At 40.7% G+C, this 19,137-nt stretch overlaps 1 protein-coding gene across 6 annotated transcripts in view; it reads right to left on the bottom strand.

Moving 5' to 3' along the window:
* Positions 1 to 19,137, bottom strand: part of LOC132972698 (CUGBP Elav-like family member 2) — a 30,621-nt gene continuing 11,484 nt past the window's right edge. For 2 of the 6 annotated variants that reach the window (XM_061035723.1, XM_061035725.1), the window contains exons 2-13: positions 17,093 to 17,289; positions 13,731 to 13,813; positions 11,988 to 12,036; positions 11,305 to 11,439; positions 10,304 to 10,383; positions 8,951 to 9,112; positions 7,949 to 8,012; positions 7,189 to 7,323; positions 6,440 to 6,565; positions 5,795 to 5,968; positions 5,460 to 5,606; positions 1 to 4,795 (exon numbers count right to left, since the gene is read on the bottom strand). In XM_061035723.1, the coding sequence (XP_060891706.1) occupies positions 4,668 to 4,795; positions 5,460 to 5,606; positions 5,795 to 5,968; positions 6,440 to 6,565; positions 7,189 to 7,323; positions 7,949 to 8,012; positions 8,951 to 9,112; positions 10,304 to 10,383; positions 11,305 to 11,439; positions 11,988 to 12,036; positions 13,731 to 13,813; positions 17,093 to 17,289 (1,480 nt within the window). In that variant the 3' untranslated portion in view covers positions 1 to 4,667. The remainder of the gene's footprint in view (positions 4,796 to 5,459; positions 5,607 to 5,794; positions 5,969 to 6,439; positions 6,566 to 7,188; positions 7,324 to 7,948; positions 8,013 to 8,950; positions 9,113 to 10,303; positions 10,384 to 11,304; positions 11,440 to 11,987; positions 12,037 to 13,730; positions 13,814 to 17,092; positions 17,290 to 19,137) is intronic. The other 4 variants (XR_009672933.1, XM_061035724.1, XM_061035727.1 and 1 more) reach the window with 4 other exon arrangements.

Here is a 19,137-nt window from a genome sequence, read left to right on the forward strand (position 1 = left end):
TTAGGGGATATGGTTTAATTTGGAGACAGAGGCAAAGAAACACACCACACATGAACAAACATTGACCAAAAAAAGAACAGAGTCTTTCAGCTACACACTCCTCTATGGGGGGAAAAAAACAAACAGAAAGAAGTCTACACAGGTAAAAAGCAAGGCTCAAATTAAACAATTAGTTAACTCTTTAACTAAGACAATTATCCACACAAGTTGTCGAAAAATCTGATGACCATTAAACTATGTTGTGGACAGCACGAATACTAACATGAAACTTACCACGAGCTTAGAGGATCCCAACCCTCCCTCCCCCCGCCCCGAAACTGAAACTGATTAACGAAGTGAGGAATATGTAGAGAAATCAAAATCAGGCATCCTTTAGAGACAAAAAACAAAACAACCAAAAATTGCTTGACACCACCAAGAGGCCAAACTCAAGACTTAGTCAAGGCGAGGCCACATTGAGAGGCCAGACAATTTTTTTTCCAATATAGATTTTTTTTCTTTAATTTCCAATATAAAAAGCTCCACTGGTACAAAATACATATGAACAACCAGTTGTAGAAATTGGAAAGCCTGTGTTGTATATTTTTCTTTTTTTTTTCCTTTTTTCAAAGCCCACCCAGTTTCAAAAAAAAAAAAAAAAAAAAAAAAAATGCCTGAACAGAAAAAAGAACTATGTATAACACAGATCACATCAAGATGCACCCACTTTGGCTCTCATAAAGACAAGGAAAAACATCTAGTAAATTATTGGTGGAACATGAACAAAGTCCTACCGATTATCAGACAAGAAATGAACGAGATTTTCTTTTCTTCTTCTCGCTTTTCTTATGGATCGAGACAATATCTATAGAGATGCAAAGCTACCACACTGTCAAAAAATAGCACTTCAGAATGTGAAAAATACAGAACAGAGAAAGTGATTGTTAGAGCCTGAACAGGATTTGTGATGGAAGCCCCTGAAGTGAGTCAAGTTCCTGTTGGGACCGCTGTGGACTGTACATTGTGCTTTTTTATTTTTTTTTTATTTTATTCATTCACAGTAACACTTCACCATACACATCATACCACCCCTAGACCTGCACTCATTTCAGTGTTTCGACACACAGTTTTATCATTGTAAGATCTCAACATGGCACCAGAGTTGTCGCTTTCTTTACGTGAGCTTTACGGTGACTTTGTTGGATATAATAAATTTCCCCCCCAACACATCCGATCAACCAACTGTTTGTATAGCAAAGTGTTACAGTTCATGTGTTCACACTAAGAAAGAGGTTTAACCTTCAAATGTATAGGGAAGTTTATTGTTTATCTACAATTTCTTTAAACAACTGTTCAAATTGAATACATCACAATACACATTTACCAAAAACTCAACACACAAGAGTGGGAGGGGGCAGAAGAGGGCTGGGGAGTGGAGGACATGAGCAGGGGACAAGAGCTTTAATGACACTGGCATAAATAGACAAAAAAAGGCTAACTGCAGCAATCTCTAAACCAAGGCCTAATAAGGATGTGTAGGCAGTTTCTAGACGTATATATGGCACTTTGAATATTGTATTGCATTTGGATAGAAAAAACACACTGTAAAAAGCACATGCCCGTATTAAAAAGTGGAATCAGTGGTACCTTGCAAGTTTTGGGATTATAAATCACACAACATTCTGCAAAAGTGATTAGCTCCCACAATTGTGCTTAACGTTTCTCTTACAAAACTACAACACTGTCCTCGAGCTCGGTTTCAAATTTGGTACCATTATTTGTTTTTATTCTTTTTATTTTTTTGGAATATTTATATGTATTTTGAGAAAACAAAAATCAAAAGGTCTAATGGTGAAAATTGTGCACTGTGTCATAATAATCCTGTGTAAGTGTTTAGTTTCACACACAAAAAAAGCCCCTGAGTCGACAACTGTTTAGCGCCATCAGGTACGTAGTTTTAGGGAACCCCTCTTTAGGGGGAGGGGGGGGGGGTGATGTGGTTGTTATTTTGTAGTACAAACAGACAAAATACCACCCCGGTAAAAAAAAGTGTAAACTTTGTGCTGAAAAAATGGAATGTATTTGTAAACCAACACTATTGTGGTGATTTCAGTCGTATAATGTGCCGTGCATCGTGTACGACTCAAACATGATATTGGAAGTCAATTTAAACGAACGATCAGCGAAACACAAAAAAGCAACTGTGAGTGTGTCTATTAAATGTGCAGAGACCCACAGGTCATGTGTCCAAGTGATCTCTTCTTCAGGGGCTCCCACATTTGCAATCACAACGTGTATTGTGTGTGTGCTGCAGTGTGTGCGTGTGTGTGTGTGTGTGTGTAAAGAAAAGTAGGTTAATATTACAGGAAACTATCTTGTGTGAATTCAAGAAACACTGAGTTTGAAACATGGGCACTTCAACAACAAAATAAAATAAAGAGACATTGTCTGGCATCTGTATGATTAACAGACATTGTAAATCGTCATCTTTCAACATGAGGCATCCAAACGTAACCCAAGTGAAACATCCATTAATGAAATTATTAAGAAGAAATTCACAGAAAGTCTACAAGACGTACCGTGGAAGTTGAACACTTAATTTTCTTTAACACAGGAAAGAAAAAGTCTACACACTGTGACGCTTCAAAATAAAATAAAAAGGTACTTTTTTCACAGAAATTGAAATTACAGTTAATGCAGAGGAGTTTTTGACTTAAAGTGTGTTTTTTTAATTGACTAGAAGTGCGGTCACATCGATCAAACTGATTTTTAGTCCTCTTTAAAAATGCATTACACCGAAGATCCCCCCCGACACAGATGACATTACAACATAATCTACAAAAAACCCAAAGTTTTGCCTGGGTTCCGTTAGTTAAATTCTATAGATTCAATGGTATAAAATATAGGTAATCTAAGTGTGCATTTAAACCACAGATTGTCTATTTGTGAATCAGTTCTAAAAAAGTTGACTCATGTAGGTAGTCATTTCTCTGAATAGAGTAAATGTACCTTTTATTGTGCCATCAATAGTTCAAAAAAGGTAAATACACTGGAAATTTTCCTAAATGAAAAGAAAATATATTTTTAAATAGCCTTGGTGAAAATCTTCACGCTGCCCGCAAAATGTAGAGATCATTACAGAGCACTGAGAGGGCTGTTTCTGGTCAGACTTTCAAAAGTGTTGGAAAGTGGTCTATTTTTTTTTTTTTTTTTTTAAAGAAGCCACCATATTGCTAATGGCACCAAATAGCACAACTGTGTGCCGATCCCTGTATTCAACTTTCAAGTGAACTTTACTGAGAGAGGTAAAAAGAAAGCAACATAAAAAACCAAAGCTAAATTAAAAATAAGAAATCCCACAGGTTTTTAAAACATTCGCAAAAAACAAAACAAAAAAAGGTCTCATAAATGAACTCAACGCAGGAAAGTTTTCACATTGATTTGCTTGACCTCTCTCCCACCTGTCACATTTCTATACAGAAAAAAATGAAACCAAAAAAAGAATATACATGCAGAAAAATCAGGTTGAGCTAAGGTCAAGGGTCAGTGGGTGGCCAGGTATTGGTCAGGCGAGCTTAGAGAGACATCACAGACAATGGTGGGATGATGAGGCCAGGAGTTTGGCTTGGCTTTCAACATCATGAAGACATGCTAGGCTAATGATGAGCAAACAGGCATGGAGATTTGTTCTAAAAAAGGAACAAAACGTGAAAGGAAGAGACAGAGAGAGAGAGAGAGACAGAGAGAGAAGACAAAGAGGAGATAAGAGAAAGTTAGGGGCACAGCACAAGAATTGTTTAGCCATGAGGCACAAAAAACAACAAAAACAAATCACCACATACAGTAAGGACAGCGTGATAAACATTCCCCCCCCCTTCTTTCCCCTGACACACAAAAACAATACACAGATTTAAGGAAAGTGACACAACCAGGACATATGGCAGAGACTCCAACATGCACAAACTGTATACTTGGCACCCAAAGAGATCCATCTAGAGCCAGTCCCGTGTGGGAGACTTGGAGGATGGATGGAATGACTTGAAGAGGTTGTTAATAGAGAAAAGAGAGAGAGGTAGCCTAGCTCGACATGGCTTACATAATGACGACGAGAAAGAGTGGGAGACAGAAAGGGGAGAGACGGAGGGGGAGCAGAGACTGAAGGATTTAGAGTGCAAAAGATTTTCACATTGAAGAATGGGAAACGAACGAGACAGACTACATGTATGAAGCCAAACGCAGGTTGAAGCTCTGAGCTCTGGGTTCTGCGTGGCCTGGCTGCAGCCCTTCAACACAACAGCTGATCCTTAGTCAACCTGTCTCTCTTGACCTGAAGGCAATGAAATGGTATGGAAACACAACTGATGCTCTCCACTACTTACAGCGACACAAAATACCTCCAGCGAACACTGACTCCAGTGATAGTCATAAATAATCATATACATTAAAATATTTAATTCGACTCAAATTACATGATAAAACCGCAGGAATGAAATACAGCAAAATGTGGAAAGATCATTGCAACCACTTTTAATTTTGTATCAGGAATAGAGCGAGTCTCCCTCCTAGTATGGGCTCCTTTCCCCCTGCCCCCCCTGAGTCTCTGCTGTGTTGACCTTGGCTGAAGGGTGAACTTACCCTAGCAGTGCTAGCATTAGAGCTGGGGAGGGGGGGAGGCCCCAGGGCTAGGATCAGTAGGGTTTGCTGTCGTTCTTGGAGCGCTTCAGCTGAACCTTCAGCCTCTTCATTCCAATTTGAAACCCGTTCATGGCCTGGATGGCAGCTTGGGCAGACACAGGATTGTCATAGCTGACGAACCCTGACAACAAAAAGTGGGGTACATATACATATTAGTTAAATCTGAAAAATTCATAAACAGATGACTAGACCCGCAATCTGTAAAAGTTGAACTTTCATTTGAAGTTGTTGAGGTTCTAAAACTAGAACCCTATCACACCACTATTTACAGAACAGCATATCACTGTTTCTTTAAATGCAGGATTACGACATGAGAGACAAAAGATGTTGAAAAGCAGTGCTACCAGCCTCAACAGCATCGCTGGCGTTTCCCAGCACAGCTTACAATACACCATGAATGGGGGTGAATTTTCTAACCCATTGGGATGTGGGCAATGTGTGATGGCGGCAGCTGCACTTTCTGTAATGAGAGCGCTTGTTTCAGCATTTTATAGCTGCAAATCAGTCGCACCGATATATTGTTCCGGCCAACTTTATAAATGAAAAAAAAAAAGGTATTAAAAGTGTGTCTTATACACCAGATTTTACAGTAATTTACTAAGTGCATCTCGTTTTTCTACAAACTAGAGAACCAACCAAGTTCAGAGATTTTGTTTGCATATTTTCTGTTACAGAGAACTAAATATATGTTCTGCTGTTGATCAATTGCTGGCAGGTGTCTCACTAGGACATTTATGGTGACACAATTACAGGGCTTAAAAAATATATACTGTCAACACACTTACCAAAGCACTTGCTCAGATTGGTCTGTTTGTCAATGAAGACTTTGGCAGAAACCACATTTCCAAAAGGCATAAACATCTGCAGAAGATCCTGGTCCCCAAACTCCTGGGGCAGGTGGTAGATGAACAGGTTGGCGCCCTCTGGCCCTACTCCATTTGGTAATAAAATCATGAACTCAAGTTAGATACCAGTTCGGTTTCATTTTATATTCAAAAATAAAAGTGGATGGAAATGAGGTGAATAAGACTGAAACAAAAAGGATTCTTAAAAAGTAAAAATAAAAAATGTGACAAATGAGATGTGAGGCTGTGTTTGTGCATTCAGGGGAACTTCTCACCTTCTTTCTGGCTGCCAGCCATGCTCTGCTGCAGGAGAGACTGGCCATAGAGGGAGGGCAGGGCAGAGGCTGTGTACTGCTGCATCCCTGAGTAGGCCTGGGTCAGAGCGTCCATGGAGCTGGCTGCTGACCCGTTGGCCATGGAGCCCAAGCCCCCATTCATTCCCCCCATCCCTGTAAAACAGATTCATGTGTTGTACACTCAGAACTAAACCGGTTTATAACTTGCAACAAAGTACTCTAGGTCGCTATATACAGCTGTAGTAAATATTATACAACACCAGGGGGCAGACAATCAAACTTTTACAGTATTTTGCTTGTCACACATCATAGCAACTTTATTAGGTGAACTATAAAAAAAAAATGCAATACAGCACAACATGTCGGTACATTATTATTACCTTACAAAGATGCTGGCCATATGATGTTTAAGCTTTTTCAATAGGTGTTCATTGAAAAATATGGTTATTAATGACAAGTGTTGTTTTACTAGATCATATTATATTGTGTTTGTAATGATCCCTCAGGTTGATAAACAGAATAAATTAAATATTAAAAAAACACTACAACTGCAAAGTAAAAACCTAAAATAATATTAATCTCCTTTATATAAAATAATGCTTCCTAAAAAAAGGACATGCTTACCACTGACACTGCTGGTGAGCGCGTTGAGGTTGAGGCCCATAGAGGTCCCTGTGAGACCCTGCAGGGTGCTCAGAGATGCCAAGGTGTTCATGGCAGCACCCGCGCTGGACCCTGCTGTTGAACAGGCTGTTCAGAGGCACAATTTTTAAAAAAAAGGACATATGGGTTACCACAGAGGGGGACTTCCTTATTTTCAAACGTCCTACATGCATCTCAGTGCATTTTTACCACAAATTGTTATGATATGAGAGGATGACACAGCAGTGAGGAGGCAGATAAAAATCCGTCTCTTAACGAGAAGAGGTCATTAACACAGCAGCAATATGCTGCTAAGTCAGACAGATGGAGCCAATGTATATTTACACAGATTAAAAGGGAAATGGGGGCTCTCATAAAATTTTATATGTGGGTAATTAACTCCCATAAAATAAATGAGGAATTGCTGAGGACTGTTGGGCAAATAGTGGATGAGGGAGGTTTTCTGAGCGTTAAGTACCATCACAGCAGCAGGAAGGCCAACTGTGAAAATGTGTGTCCATTTTTTTGCTCAGACTTTTATTTAAATTTAAAATGTTAAAATAACCCCACTGAGCAGATGCACAATCACGACCTAAAGCACACAAAACAGGGTCTTCTAACTTCACCAACAACCATGCCCATCAACAACTTGTATAACTTCCTGGATGCTCAATAGTGTAAGTGCAGTACTGCACATCCTACTAATTTAACTCGTGCTGTTGTTTAATTACCTGGGCTGCCCAAGCCTCCCAGGGCTCCACTGTTTGCAGACAGGGCGCTGGAGTTTGGGCTGCCAGAACTCTGAGCTGCAGCCGCAGCAGCAGCTAATGTGGCCAAGTTCTGCAGCTGTAGGGGATTCACACCGGCTGGGAGAACAGTAAACAGAGGTGATTGTCAATGACTTCAAAGGGGAAACAAACTTCTACAGAATACATAATAAAAGTTGAAGATATTGGGTCTTTGGTTGAGCTCAGTTGGTAGAACGGGTGCCCCATGTGCAGAGGTTGTAGTCCCCACCCAAAAATAAGGGTGGGGACTACAACCTCTTTTGGGACAATGCTATCCCTTAATCTCTTATTACACGTCCTGGATACAATGGGCCATTCTTGCAATCAATGTCACAGATTTTTAACGACTGAACGTTCAGGTTACAATTTCATTTCATCTTTCATTATGTTTAAGTTCTGAAACATTGTTTTGGAGCTTTTTATGCCTTCATTTTTAGAGAAAGGACAGTGGATAGAGTTAGAAACCGCCAAGTCATAGCTATGTGCTGAGTGTTCGCCCACAAGTGGCCTGCACAGGCCCAGAATAACAGCAGTGATTATTATTATTGTGCCACTGATCTAATAGAGAGATGTGATTTACTGCAGTATAATAAAAATTTGGGCTTGCAGCAATGAGTCACAAGGTTTGTGACATGAAAACTGCCAGCTTGTTCATTTATAGAACATGCCTTAAAGAGCAGTGGTGTTGAAGGAACCAACTCACCTCCTAGCCTCTGAATACTATTGAAACTGCCCTGGTTACTGGTGGATGAAGCCTGCTGCAGAAGCTGTTGTGGAAAAAAAAAAAGAAGAATTAGAAATGAATTCAAAGTTTGAAATCTTAAAATTAATTGCTCCTTCTAATATTATTTTAACTATATTTACAATTTAGTGGTTACAGAGTAAAAGTGAAGACAAAGATTTGACGTTATACTCTTGGATTTTATTCCCTCGTCTTTACATTTCATTTGTATTTGCTTATTTAGCAAACAATTTATTTTACAATTGTCATTTCAATGCAATTGCAATTCATCATATGAAGTCCAGATGTTATTTTTCTTCTGGCATTTAAATACACTAGCATTTTTTCAGATTAGGTTTCTGCAAAACTATAGTTCAGCCGTCTTTACGTCTTTGTACATTCATATTGATACTGCAATCTGTAATACTCTCATCCCAGTCTGTGAATTTACATAGTGTTTCAGTGAAGATAGTTTATAGTTTAGGTTTGAATATTGTGCAGTATTTTTAACTCTATTTGCTTTGCTCCATTTACTCTTTATATGCATCAGTATTACGTTAATCTTTCTGATAGTCAAGTAAAAATTTCTAAAAATATTTCTAGGATTTGAGACCTAAAAGGCAAAAGGACCACCTAATATTAAATCTGAGGACCTTTTAACAGTTGAAGATACAGTGTGGAAAGAAACACTACAAAGCCAAATTGTTGTGCGATTAGTAAATTTTTTCAAAACTCAGTCCTTTTTTCGCAAAAGAGTGCTGCTTTAACATGCATATTTGTCACAGTCACATTTTAACAAAGAGAAGTTGACTGGTTTATCAGTTTGTACCTGAACTTTAACAGCATTGAAGACATGGGCTTCTGTTTACCTGTATACTTCTATGTAAGACTGATCTTTAAATAAAACTCACAGAAACGGCACCACATGATAATTGAAGAGTGTTTATGGGCCTCAGCAGGGCTGCATGTTTGAGAAATACTTACTGCCAGGTACTGTGGTGTGAGGGTCCCCAGGCCAGCCAGGTTTCCCCAGGTAGAGGCGCTGTTGAGCTGCTGAATCTGCTGTACTAGCTGCTGCTGCAGGCGCCGCTGCTCCTTATCTCTCTGTGTGTCAGCAAACTTCACCACCAAAGGTGAGGAACAACCCTGGAGCAGCAAAGAGGTCAGAAATGTCAGAATAATTCAGATGCAAGGTGAGGATTTATCTGCCAATGCAAGGACACAGTCATTGCTAGGATTTTTTCAGAAGGGGGTATCAGCTATGCCTCTAGACATTATTTCTTTATTCCTGTTGCATTCATATCAAAGCTAACACATAGAGGACATCTGCCATGCATAGCTGAGCCAGGCCACATTCCAGAGAGGGGCACAGGATAATGCTGCAGACAGTGAATCTTTTTAGCACTCTCAGGAGCTGAATGGAGTCCACAGACAAGCAGACAACAGATGGAGACAACACTTAAAACATAACATTCAAATGAAGATATGTCAGCAGACATTAACAAGAAAATGCATTACAATATACACATTCACACACACACACAGTCTCAGAAACAGTCACATTCTGTTGAGAGAGACGCATGTACACGAGGCATGCGGTGCAAACGACTCCTAGGAGTTGAAAGCCAGACAGGGACCAGGCCGGACAGGGAAAATGGCTTCTGCACCTGCAGCACCTCCCTTTGCAGAGAACTTGGGAGGTTGTGACTGCAGGGTAAATAGGTGGCACCACCACTGGGGCCTGTGTTTAATCTGGTAGGAGGAGTGTTATGTTTGGTTGGGCTGCTAATTAGACTTGGTCTGATGCTTCACTGGGGAGCCTCTGACCTGCTAGCTGTCAAATTACTGCTGCTCCACTTCCACTGAGCTTCACAATGACATGGACCCAGTTTTTGGAGAAATCTCTTAGGATAGATAGCTACTCCAGTTTGGGTTAATTCATTGTTAACCTATATTTGATGATGTGGTCTTTTTTCCCCTGTGGTCCAAAATATGGATTGATTATGGTAGACTGTGGTGGCTAGGCTCCAAAATATGATCATCAACAATAAAAGATTCATTTAGTTCAGCCTAAAATTGGAGCTGACAGCATTTGTGTTCTTTTAGCTCCAGATTCAGCAGCTATGAGAGGCAATGTTTCAACTTTTATTCAATTAGTTTGCAGACAACAATGTAATTTTGTAATTGGCAAGAGTGATTTTGGAAAGGACTCATGCTCTGTGATGAATGGACGCCATCTGCTTGGGCAGGTTCTTCATCTTTCCAACACAAGGGGGCAGCAAAATGTATGACAGGGGAAGGGGGAAAATGAGAAATAGGTGCTAAGGGGTACAGTACCTCCATAGTCTGAGAGTGATGCATGGTTTTGATTGCATTCTGTGCCATTGCCCTGGTAGCAAATGTGACAAACGCACAGCCTGTAGGGGGGGGGGGGGGACAATAGGAGAGGGGGAAGGGGGGGGAGGGGGGAGGGAGGGACAAGAAGAAACAAAACAAGACAAAAGGTTTGGACAACTCGTTATGAACCCCAAAAAAACACATTACAGTACAGAAAATGGCAACTCCCAAGCACACAGACCCACCCTCACTGGTTAGCACACGGAGAAAGAACACAACAAGGAGAACGGTAACACGTGTCACATGAGCACAGTGATTGACGGATTAAATTGCCACCCAAAGAGGCTTGACTACGTGGTGAAAGTCAATGTGATTATATACACATAAAATGCACACATAAATACACACTGAAAGGCTTTGATTCGCTAAAATATGCAAACATCAAAGGGGTATTATAAACCGTGGTTACATCGCAAACCTTTACTTGAAAAAGAGCAGAATTTTACGGGCAACAATCTCTGCTATGAGTTTTAATCACGTACATCAACACGAGAGCCTCGTGCTGCCTGCTGTCTGAGACTTTATGCAGTAGAGAGGTATGTAGGAGATGCAACGACAGGCTAATTCCAGCCTTTGTTGAGTGTGATGAAGGAGGCGGTAAAGGAGGAGCTGAGCTGAGCCGAGCCGCCTGCCAGCTGAGCCCACGAACACTAGCAGCCAACGGTTGCCAAGGCGACGGGCCATTGTGCTGGACAGCAAGTGCAGTGGCCCTTCACTGTGCGATTTGGAGGCTGAGTGTAACAGTGATGGGAGGGGAGACTATGGGGATGGAATGGGTGCCACTGAGGTGAATAGCACTTGATATGGGGGCGGAGGGGGTTGATTTGAAGAAGTGGGGAGGGGCCTGTGTGAATACTTGATGAGAATATGTACTTGAGCTATGCTGAAGGCGGCAGGCTGTGGGGCCAAGAACATTCTGCCTGTGCCGAGAGCACACCTACCTCTGCTCTGACCATCTGGTCCCCGGAGGATTCGGCACTCTTCTATCTGTCCGAAAGACGAGAACATCATTCGGATCTCGTTCTCGCCGTATTTCTTTGCAACCATTCCGATGAAGAGTTTTCGGTCCTCTACAGCTGCACATGCATGAGAGAAGGAACAGCTTTCAGTTAAACCAAAACAATTGCTGAGCTTTACTGAAAAAGGAGTAGTTGAATCAAGTGTTAACTCATACACCTTTTTTTTTTTTTTTTCATGCCGCTACATTTTCTGCCTCACACTCAAGGTGCCAGTCTCTAGCACAAATCTCTGTAACTAGCAGCTTTGTTTGCCTGAGTGTCGACTTCTCCAGATAGATGACTGTATCATCCATTTGTGTCCTCCAGATCCTCTATACCTGGTATACTCTTCTCCCCTTGGTGCTTTTTAAAACCCTTAATCCTCCTAACCCCTGACTCTATATAAAAAGTGTGTATGGCTGTGCATTCCCTGAACTAAGTCCCTCTCAGGCTTTCACTTTCCATTAAACTGACCCCCAATCCAGCCCCCTCATTCTTCAAAATCTCACACCCCAGTTTGTCAAGGCAAAATCTTGTCTTCTTACATACGATATTCCTACAGAGCCATCATGCCTGTACCTTCCCTTCAATTGGTGTGACCCTGCATTTCACATGAAACCACTTACCACTTGTTTTCTCACTGTCAGCAGGTTTCATCTGAATAGGATGATGCATCTGGAAAACAAAAAAAAAAAAAATACAGAAATGTTCAACACTGCACTTGTCACCATTATAAACAATTCAGGTGCTTGTCCTCGTTATCTCTCTTCACAAGAGTCTCATATCTTCATACTCATCTCCAACCCTACTATCTTCAAGCACTCTCTGTCCCTCGTTTTGGCCTTTCACTCAGAAACAATCATCGCTCACCATGGCCAAATGGAGGAAGTGTCAATGAGTTGATGGCAAGGATCAGATTCTCTACTCTCCAATTTCACTCCTTTCTCTATTGAAGGCTTGTGATTGCATCTATTGATTCTTCCTGTCAACATTGCTCATCTTTTTTGGTTCATTTGAAATAGCTGGTTGACAAGCAAGCCAGTTCTGTTTCTCTCAAACATGAGTACGTTTTTTCTTTGTCTTAGATAGTACATTTCTGAAACGCCCTGTTAAACATAATATCACACGGAACAATGTGCAGCAAAACGGAGCGGTAAAGAATCTCATCTGAGTCAGCTAAAAATCTCTAAACATGCTGATCTTTCTCAGTTTGTTTTGAGAGAAAAGGGATACAAAACAACTGATTTAGGACCTGTTTTTTCATACCACTGTAGGACAATTTTTGTCCTACAGTGGTATGAAAAATAAAAACTCACAACTTCAGAGGAATATATTTTTAGCACATCTACCTGCCTTGCTAAGTGAAAGAAAAGGAAAATATGAAGCTCATGAAATGCCTCAGCAGGTTGTACTTATGAAAAGTGGTGGGTTTGTTTTTGACAAGCACTAAAAACAAGCAGACAGATGGCCTGCTCAGTATGGGCACTGGCTTGCATTGCTGACCAAGGCGAGCAAGGCACAGAAGGGAGAGAAAACTGGAACAGGGAAACAAGCTTTTCTACTGTCACGCAAACCAAACTCAGTCACCTGCAGTCAATGCCAGTAACAGTATGACCGGGGATTGGGATGCAAGAGCTGAGCTGTTAGACCACACTTTATTTGAAATGTCTGCCTGATGGATAGTCCTCTGCTGAAGAGAGCTACGACTGTATACTCAGCCTGATACGCTCATTTGTCAAGCTTGTTCAATATTTACCTGTAACCTTACAGACAGCAGCTCCTTTTTCCAATAGACTGGGTTACTGATTTAATTGACGACGGGAGTTGTTTGGTATAGATTTAATTGATTGGAAGGGAGAGTAATTTAGAGCGCTGTATAGGCAGAGAAGATTTGTAGAGGTTTAACAAGCAATTGCACTTATTCCAGCTGGCTGGGCTTTAATCCCTCTAGATAAATCAGGTAAGGAATTAAGATACCTCAGGCTGCATTGTAAAAAATATCTTGATCCTTTTATGCATCCAACCTAGGGAAATACAAATGTATATGTGCTTTATGACTTAAAAAGAGAAGCATCAATATTAGTTCAACTTTGAGACATAGGGTCCTGCACTTCAGAGAATAGCCTGCTGCCAGGTCAAGTACAATTTATCTGATACCTGCATAAATGTGTGTAGGGTCAGCTCGCCTTTCAATTTAGTGTGTTTGGGCAGTCTTCATTGTAGTGTTCTGGCATAGTAGCGGCAATGATATTTTTGAGGCCAAACATGCAGTTCAGTGAGCCGAGAGCTCATTATCGGCCGGTGCACAGCTCACAGTCTGCACCAAGGATGTAGAGGGGCTAAATGCAGCCCATACTGCACTTACTCACCCCACTTAAGGTCTTTATGTTGTGCAGTGCATTCTGGGCCTCCAGTGCAGCTTTTCTTGTATAAAAAGTTACAAAACAGCATCCTGCAGAGAGAAAAACAGGGACAAAGAATGGGCGGGGGGAAGGAGACAAAAACGGCATTAAAAACGCAGTGCATACAGACAGTAAATGTAATCCAACGACTGCTGCAGAGCAGTCAAGTAGCTAAACGGATGAGGCTATGGTCTCTGCATATGATAATAGAAACATGTGACAGGATATTCTTAGCACCATGGTGCACGCAGCTCGTGTCAGAGCTTGCAGCGAGGACACAAGAGTAATAAGATAGTTGAGGGCTGTTGTGTGACACGGCTATAGAGATGACCACAGGGTTGGATAGCTGTCAGGAGGCAGTGATGCACTGTCCACAGGTCAACAGTGCCCAGGCATGCCAGGGCACTGTACCAACACATCTGAGAGAGCAGTGCCACATTACATAAGAATCCAAACCACATAGAAAGATACATACAGGAGGCATGAAACCAGCACAAAGACACAAGAGGGAGCAGGAGTGGGAGCAAGGAAATGGAATCATGGGAGGAGGTGGTGGGGGAGGGGGTAAAGAAAAGAAGAGCGGAGGAGGGGGAGAAAAAAAAAGCCTCTCATCCTTCCGTCCCAGCAGACCGCCAGTGGCGTTCCAGCCTGTCAGTTTCACTGGGCTGGAGAAGTGGAGCACTGCAGCGTCTCTGACCTACATAGTGTGTATTATGCTGTTACTGGAGCTCCCAGGCCGTGGGGAGGGCTGTTGAACTCTAATATGCATCGAGCTGCTCTCTTCTCTCTCTCACAACAAGCTGAGCTCTCTTTCTGTGCTGCTTAGCCCAGCCTCCGAATTACTGGGGCTAAATAAACTATCCAGAGAGGCGTGATAGTCATCAGATGATTTTTTCATGACCTGCAGTAAATGTAACCCTAAAAACAACAACAGCAAATCAAATGGCTCCTCAATACATCCCTAGAAAAGTAAACAGCCTAATTGGAAAGGGATTAAAGCACTTCCAACGACCCATCAAACTAAAGCAGGAATGACATCAATATTCAGTGGATTATCTTGTATTAACTGCCATGCAAAAAAAACATAGGCTAGATTTCATCGGGCCATCCTTCTTTTGACAAAAAAAAAAATGCCACCATCTTTACCATTAGGAGTAGGAATACTAGGAGGAGAAGTGGTGGGTGTGTGGGGGATGTTGCCGCAACAAATTCACCTCACACAGGCTGGGTGAACCGAAGACTGCTGTGATCAAGCCAGATTATCTATTAGAATACATTAACATTGCATTAACATGTCAATAGGCTATCACAGCTGACACTCCACAAAGAACAGGGGAGGGCTCTGCTATAAAATGGGGGCTTTGAACTCTTCAGCCTCTACAGGAACTGCACAGTATAAGCTTTATATATACACATAAGAAGCACCCAGGAGATTTTCTGATATACCTTCAAACAGACTGAGCATTTGGTATCGTTTGATGTGTGTGTGTGTGTACATACATTTTATAGAAACACACAATGTGGATCAAGGTCCGTCCTGGTTACAGGATGAATTCTCATCAGGGCTCTGACAGACTAAGGTTCTTTGACTAAAAGGAAAGACTAGCTAGAAACCAAGTCAAGTGCTAAAATCAGGAATAAAGTGTCTCGTTTTAGCACACTGCATCAAGAGATGTGTCAGATATGCAGTCCTGAAGATTTCTAGAATTTTATCCTTGTCAGACAGGAGTGGGGCGGGGGTCTCCTGAGGCAAGACGCAAAAAGAATGACATTGAATGGGCAGAGTCCGCATTAGGAGAATATTTGCCTGGTATGTGTAGTTTCAAAGAAACACAAAAGAGCAGAAAAGAACATACTGGCACAGAAAACGTAATGCAGCTGTTTAACTACGTGCATGGAGATGTGCACACAGTCTTTTGTCGTGCAACGATCGCAGCGGATAAACCTCAACACCCCCTTCCACTCGCTCGATGTGAATTCTCCGGATTATATCCTGCTGCGTTCTCACATTAGCTCACTCGGACTTTCTGCAGAAAAAATACTGGGGGCTGGAAGGAGAAACTCCAGATAAAGTTTGAGTGAAAATGTTGTCTTTTTGTGTTCACACAAAATGCCAGGAGTTTTTAAGGAGTTTTGTGCAAGTGTGACACCACTAAAGATAAAGTTAAGAAACAGTTACAAGGCAACTGTTTCTGAAACAAAATGGCACCTGACAAGACAACGCAGAGTCCTCATTTTGTTTTCTTGATTATACTGCTGGACATTTGAAATCTGAATGGGTGCTGGAAAAATGGGGAAAGTCAACATGTGTGTCTCAAAGAAGCAGGATTGTTGTCACTTGGGCACGAAGAACAAAAAGTGAGGACAGACCCTATTAAATGGCTACAAACACATACTGTATTTACCAGACAACAATTTCTCAGATCATCTCCACTGACTAAATCCGCAGTGAAGCTTCTTATCCACTTCACTAACGCCAATGGATCTTGACACCTCAAAAACTACAAGTGAGAGGTAGCCATGACCTTGCCAATTAGCTTTTGACAGCTTGGTGTGGCCATTAAAGCTCTGGTAGCACAAAAACAGTTTCTATTTAGATAAAGAGTCCAGCATCAAACTGAGTCCTGACACGTTAAAACCCATGAGTGGATAAGCGTCTTTAACCACGGTGAGCCCTTCAACCATCAAGGGAATTGAAATTTTGGTGATGTTGTAAACCCTAGACAGTAACATTAGGGAGAATGTCATTTACTTTATTCACCTGCAGTTAGTTACGGGAGACTAAGCACTTCCAGTGGCACTTTGCAGCTCTCTGCAGACAGCAAGCTGCCACTTCACAGTCTCATCTAATTGCAGCATAAACTGAATCAGTCGACTTAAGCACCATTTCTAAGTTGAGCGCACCGAAAGATGTCTTGATGGAAAATTGCAGTTGAGAAGCAATTCCTTGAAACAATGATGCCAGTATGATCAAAAATAATTATTCTACTTTATTTTTTTAAACTCAAACTCCACTTTCTCTTTATTTCTCACTAACAGAATGTTACCAACCAATTGTTGGAATTATTCGTTTATTATGGCTGTAATTATAAAGAACTAAAAATGTATTCCTTTTATTCCTTACAAAAATGAAGGAAAAAATTGTGGTGACAAGTTAGGACAACCTAAAATAATTTGAGTTACCTTCATACCCAGATCATACATTTTTTTACATATAAAAGACAAGCAACAACAGAAAATAATCAGTGTTTTATGTATTAATCCAACAGACTATTGACTAATAACTCAACACTATATTTACAATCTACCATCAGCGTCTTTGACCTTACCTTTGCTCTGAGGGGGATTCTGGGTACGATCACGGAGGATGTTAATCTGGTGCACGGCTCCAAAGGGCTCAAAAAGCTCTTTTAGTTCTGTTTCTGACCAGGCGCGTGGGATCTGTCCCACAAACATTTTGATGGAGTCTGGATCTGGCTGGTCCAGATGCTCCAGCGACCCGTTCATCTTGCTTCCGTTGCCGTTGCTAGAAGAAGAAAAGAAGGGTCTTGTAAGTATACCTCACTAAATTAATTTCTAAATTGTATCAGGGATAACAACAACAGGGATAACAGGATTATGGAGATAGAATTGTCTCAAAAAGATTCATACATATCGAAATTATATGTATAAATATGCTACATTAATAAATATTCAAATATAAAAACATGACATACAAATAAATAAAATAATTTGTATAAATAAACATGTATTTGTAACTATATTTTCGAGATTTGAAAATAAATACGCTTGACTTCGTGTGTGGATTCTGCATTTGTGGCTCGCTTTTGGGCTTTTCTGTCGATGACGTAATTTTGAGACATTCTTACCCCACACTGCCATCCACAAATAAATACCCCCGAATTCGAATGCGAATACACCTTCCCTTGAACAACCAGTAGACGGCAGTGTTGTGCAGCCACCGCTGGTTATGGTTATGGTTAGGTATTTGGTTAGGTAAATTTATCCAAATTTACTGTCTATGACTGCTGCGGGATCAACAACATGGAAGCGAACAGTGGACTAACTGGGTGGTAAGTAATAACTAGTGGTAACTGTTTCTTGTGGGTTGTAGTGCCATTTTCATTTTATCTACTAGACAGTATACATGAGTCCACTTAGTGTACAGACAGATGTCACTGTCAGATGTTACCGATGTTGACATGACGTCTGCGAACGTTAGTCAAGCATATTTATTCTCAAATCTCGAAAATATATTTACAAATACACGTTTATTTATACAAATTAGTTTATGTATTTGTCAGGTTTTTATATTTATAAATGTATGCATATCATTTCGATATGTATAAATCTTTTTCAGACAATTCTATCTCCATACAGGATGACTCTACAGGAAACCAGCAATACTTAGGCCTGATGCCTTTTCACAATAAACTGGATGTCAGCAACATGGCAATGAAGAACTTGGTGTTCTTAAATGAAGATAAGATAACGCCATTGGTAAAATATTTTAGTTTTTAAAATGTCTAGAATGTGAATACAAGCAGCCTTGAATTTATAAAAAGACTGATTCAACTTTGAGCAAAAAAGCATGCTCATAGAAGATCTCAACTTGATAATGGTCACGATATAACTGTGAAAAAGTAAGTCAAATGGATCTGAAAACACATCATGTGAAGTGACAAATGTCCATCACACTGTGCAAACAGCACACTGTGTAACTAAGTTAATTAAACAAAAAGGTCCTAAGACATGACAAACCAGTTCTGCTCCAGGTCTTTTTGAAAATGTACCTCTCACAGTTGAAACATGTTTGTTGTCTTTACTTGCCTAAATGAACCAGTTATCTTTAACAAATACACCGTTTTACTGTAACACATGTAATTGAAAATTAAAATGAGTGTTCAAACTAAAGGTCAAATACTTTCTAAGAATGTGCTGTTCTAAATAATTGTTGGAAACATTTACTATGTACAGGTATTCATCTACAATTCACTCTTTCCTGCATCCAGAACTTTGAGGCACTCACCTCCACCTAATTTTGTTAATCCACCATCGTAATCAATACAGAAAACGCGCTACTAAACAACACAAGAGGAAGAAGGATGAAAGGTGAGGAAGATTTTCAAAGTCTTTGCCCAAGTGTTTTGTCTGCAACTGGCTGCTTTAAATGCATTCCCTACACCAATATCCAGCAACCAATGAACTGTCCCCATCGATGATTTTGTCCTTAATAAAAAAAACACCTATGCTGATCACGGAATGCGCATTCAGCTTGTGGAGGGATTTTTTTGTGAGACAGCTGTGACCGATTTGGCCAAATTGCTTCGGAAAAATACACCAGAATACCAGATTTACATGATTTTCTGCTCTG

Source organism: Labrus mixtus, chromosome 4 (assembly GCF_963584025.1).
Source record: "Labrus mixtus chromosome 4, fLabMix1.1, whole genome shotgun sequence".
In the NCBI taxonomy this organism is placed as follows: Eukaryota; Metazoa; Chordata; class Actinopteri; order Labriformes; family Labridae; genus Labrus; species Labrus mixtus.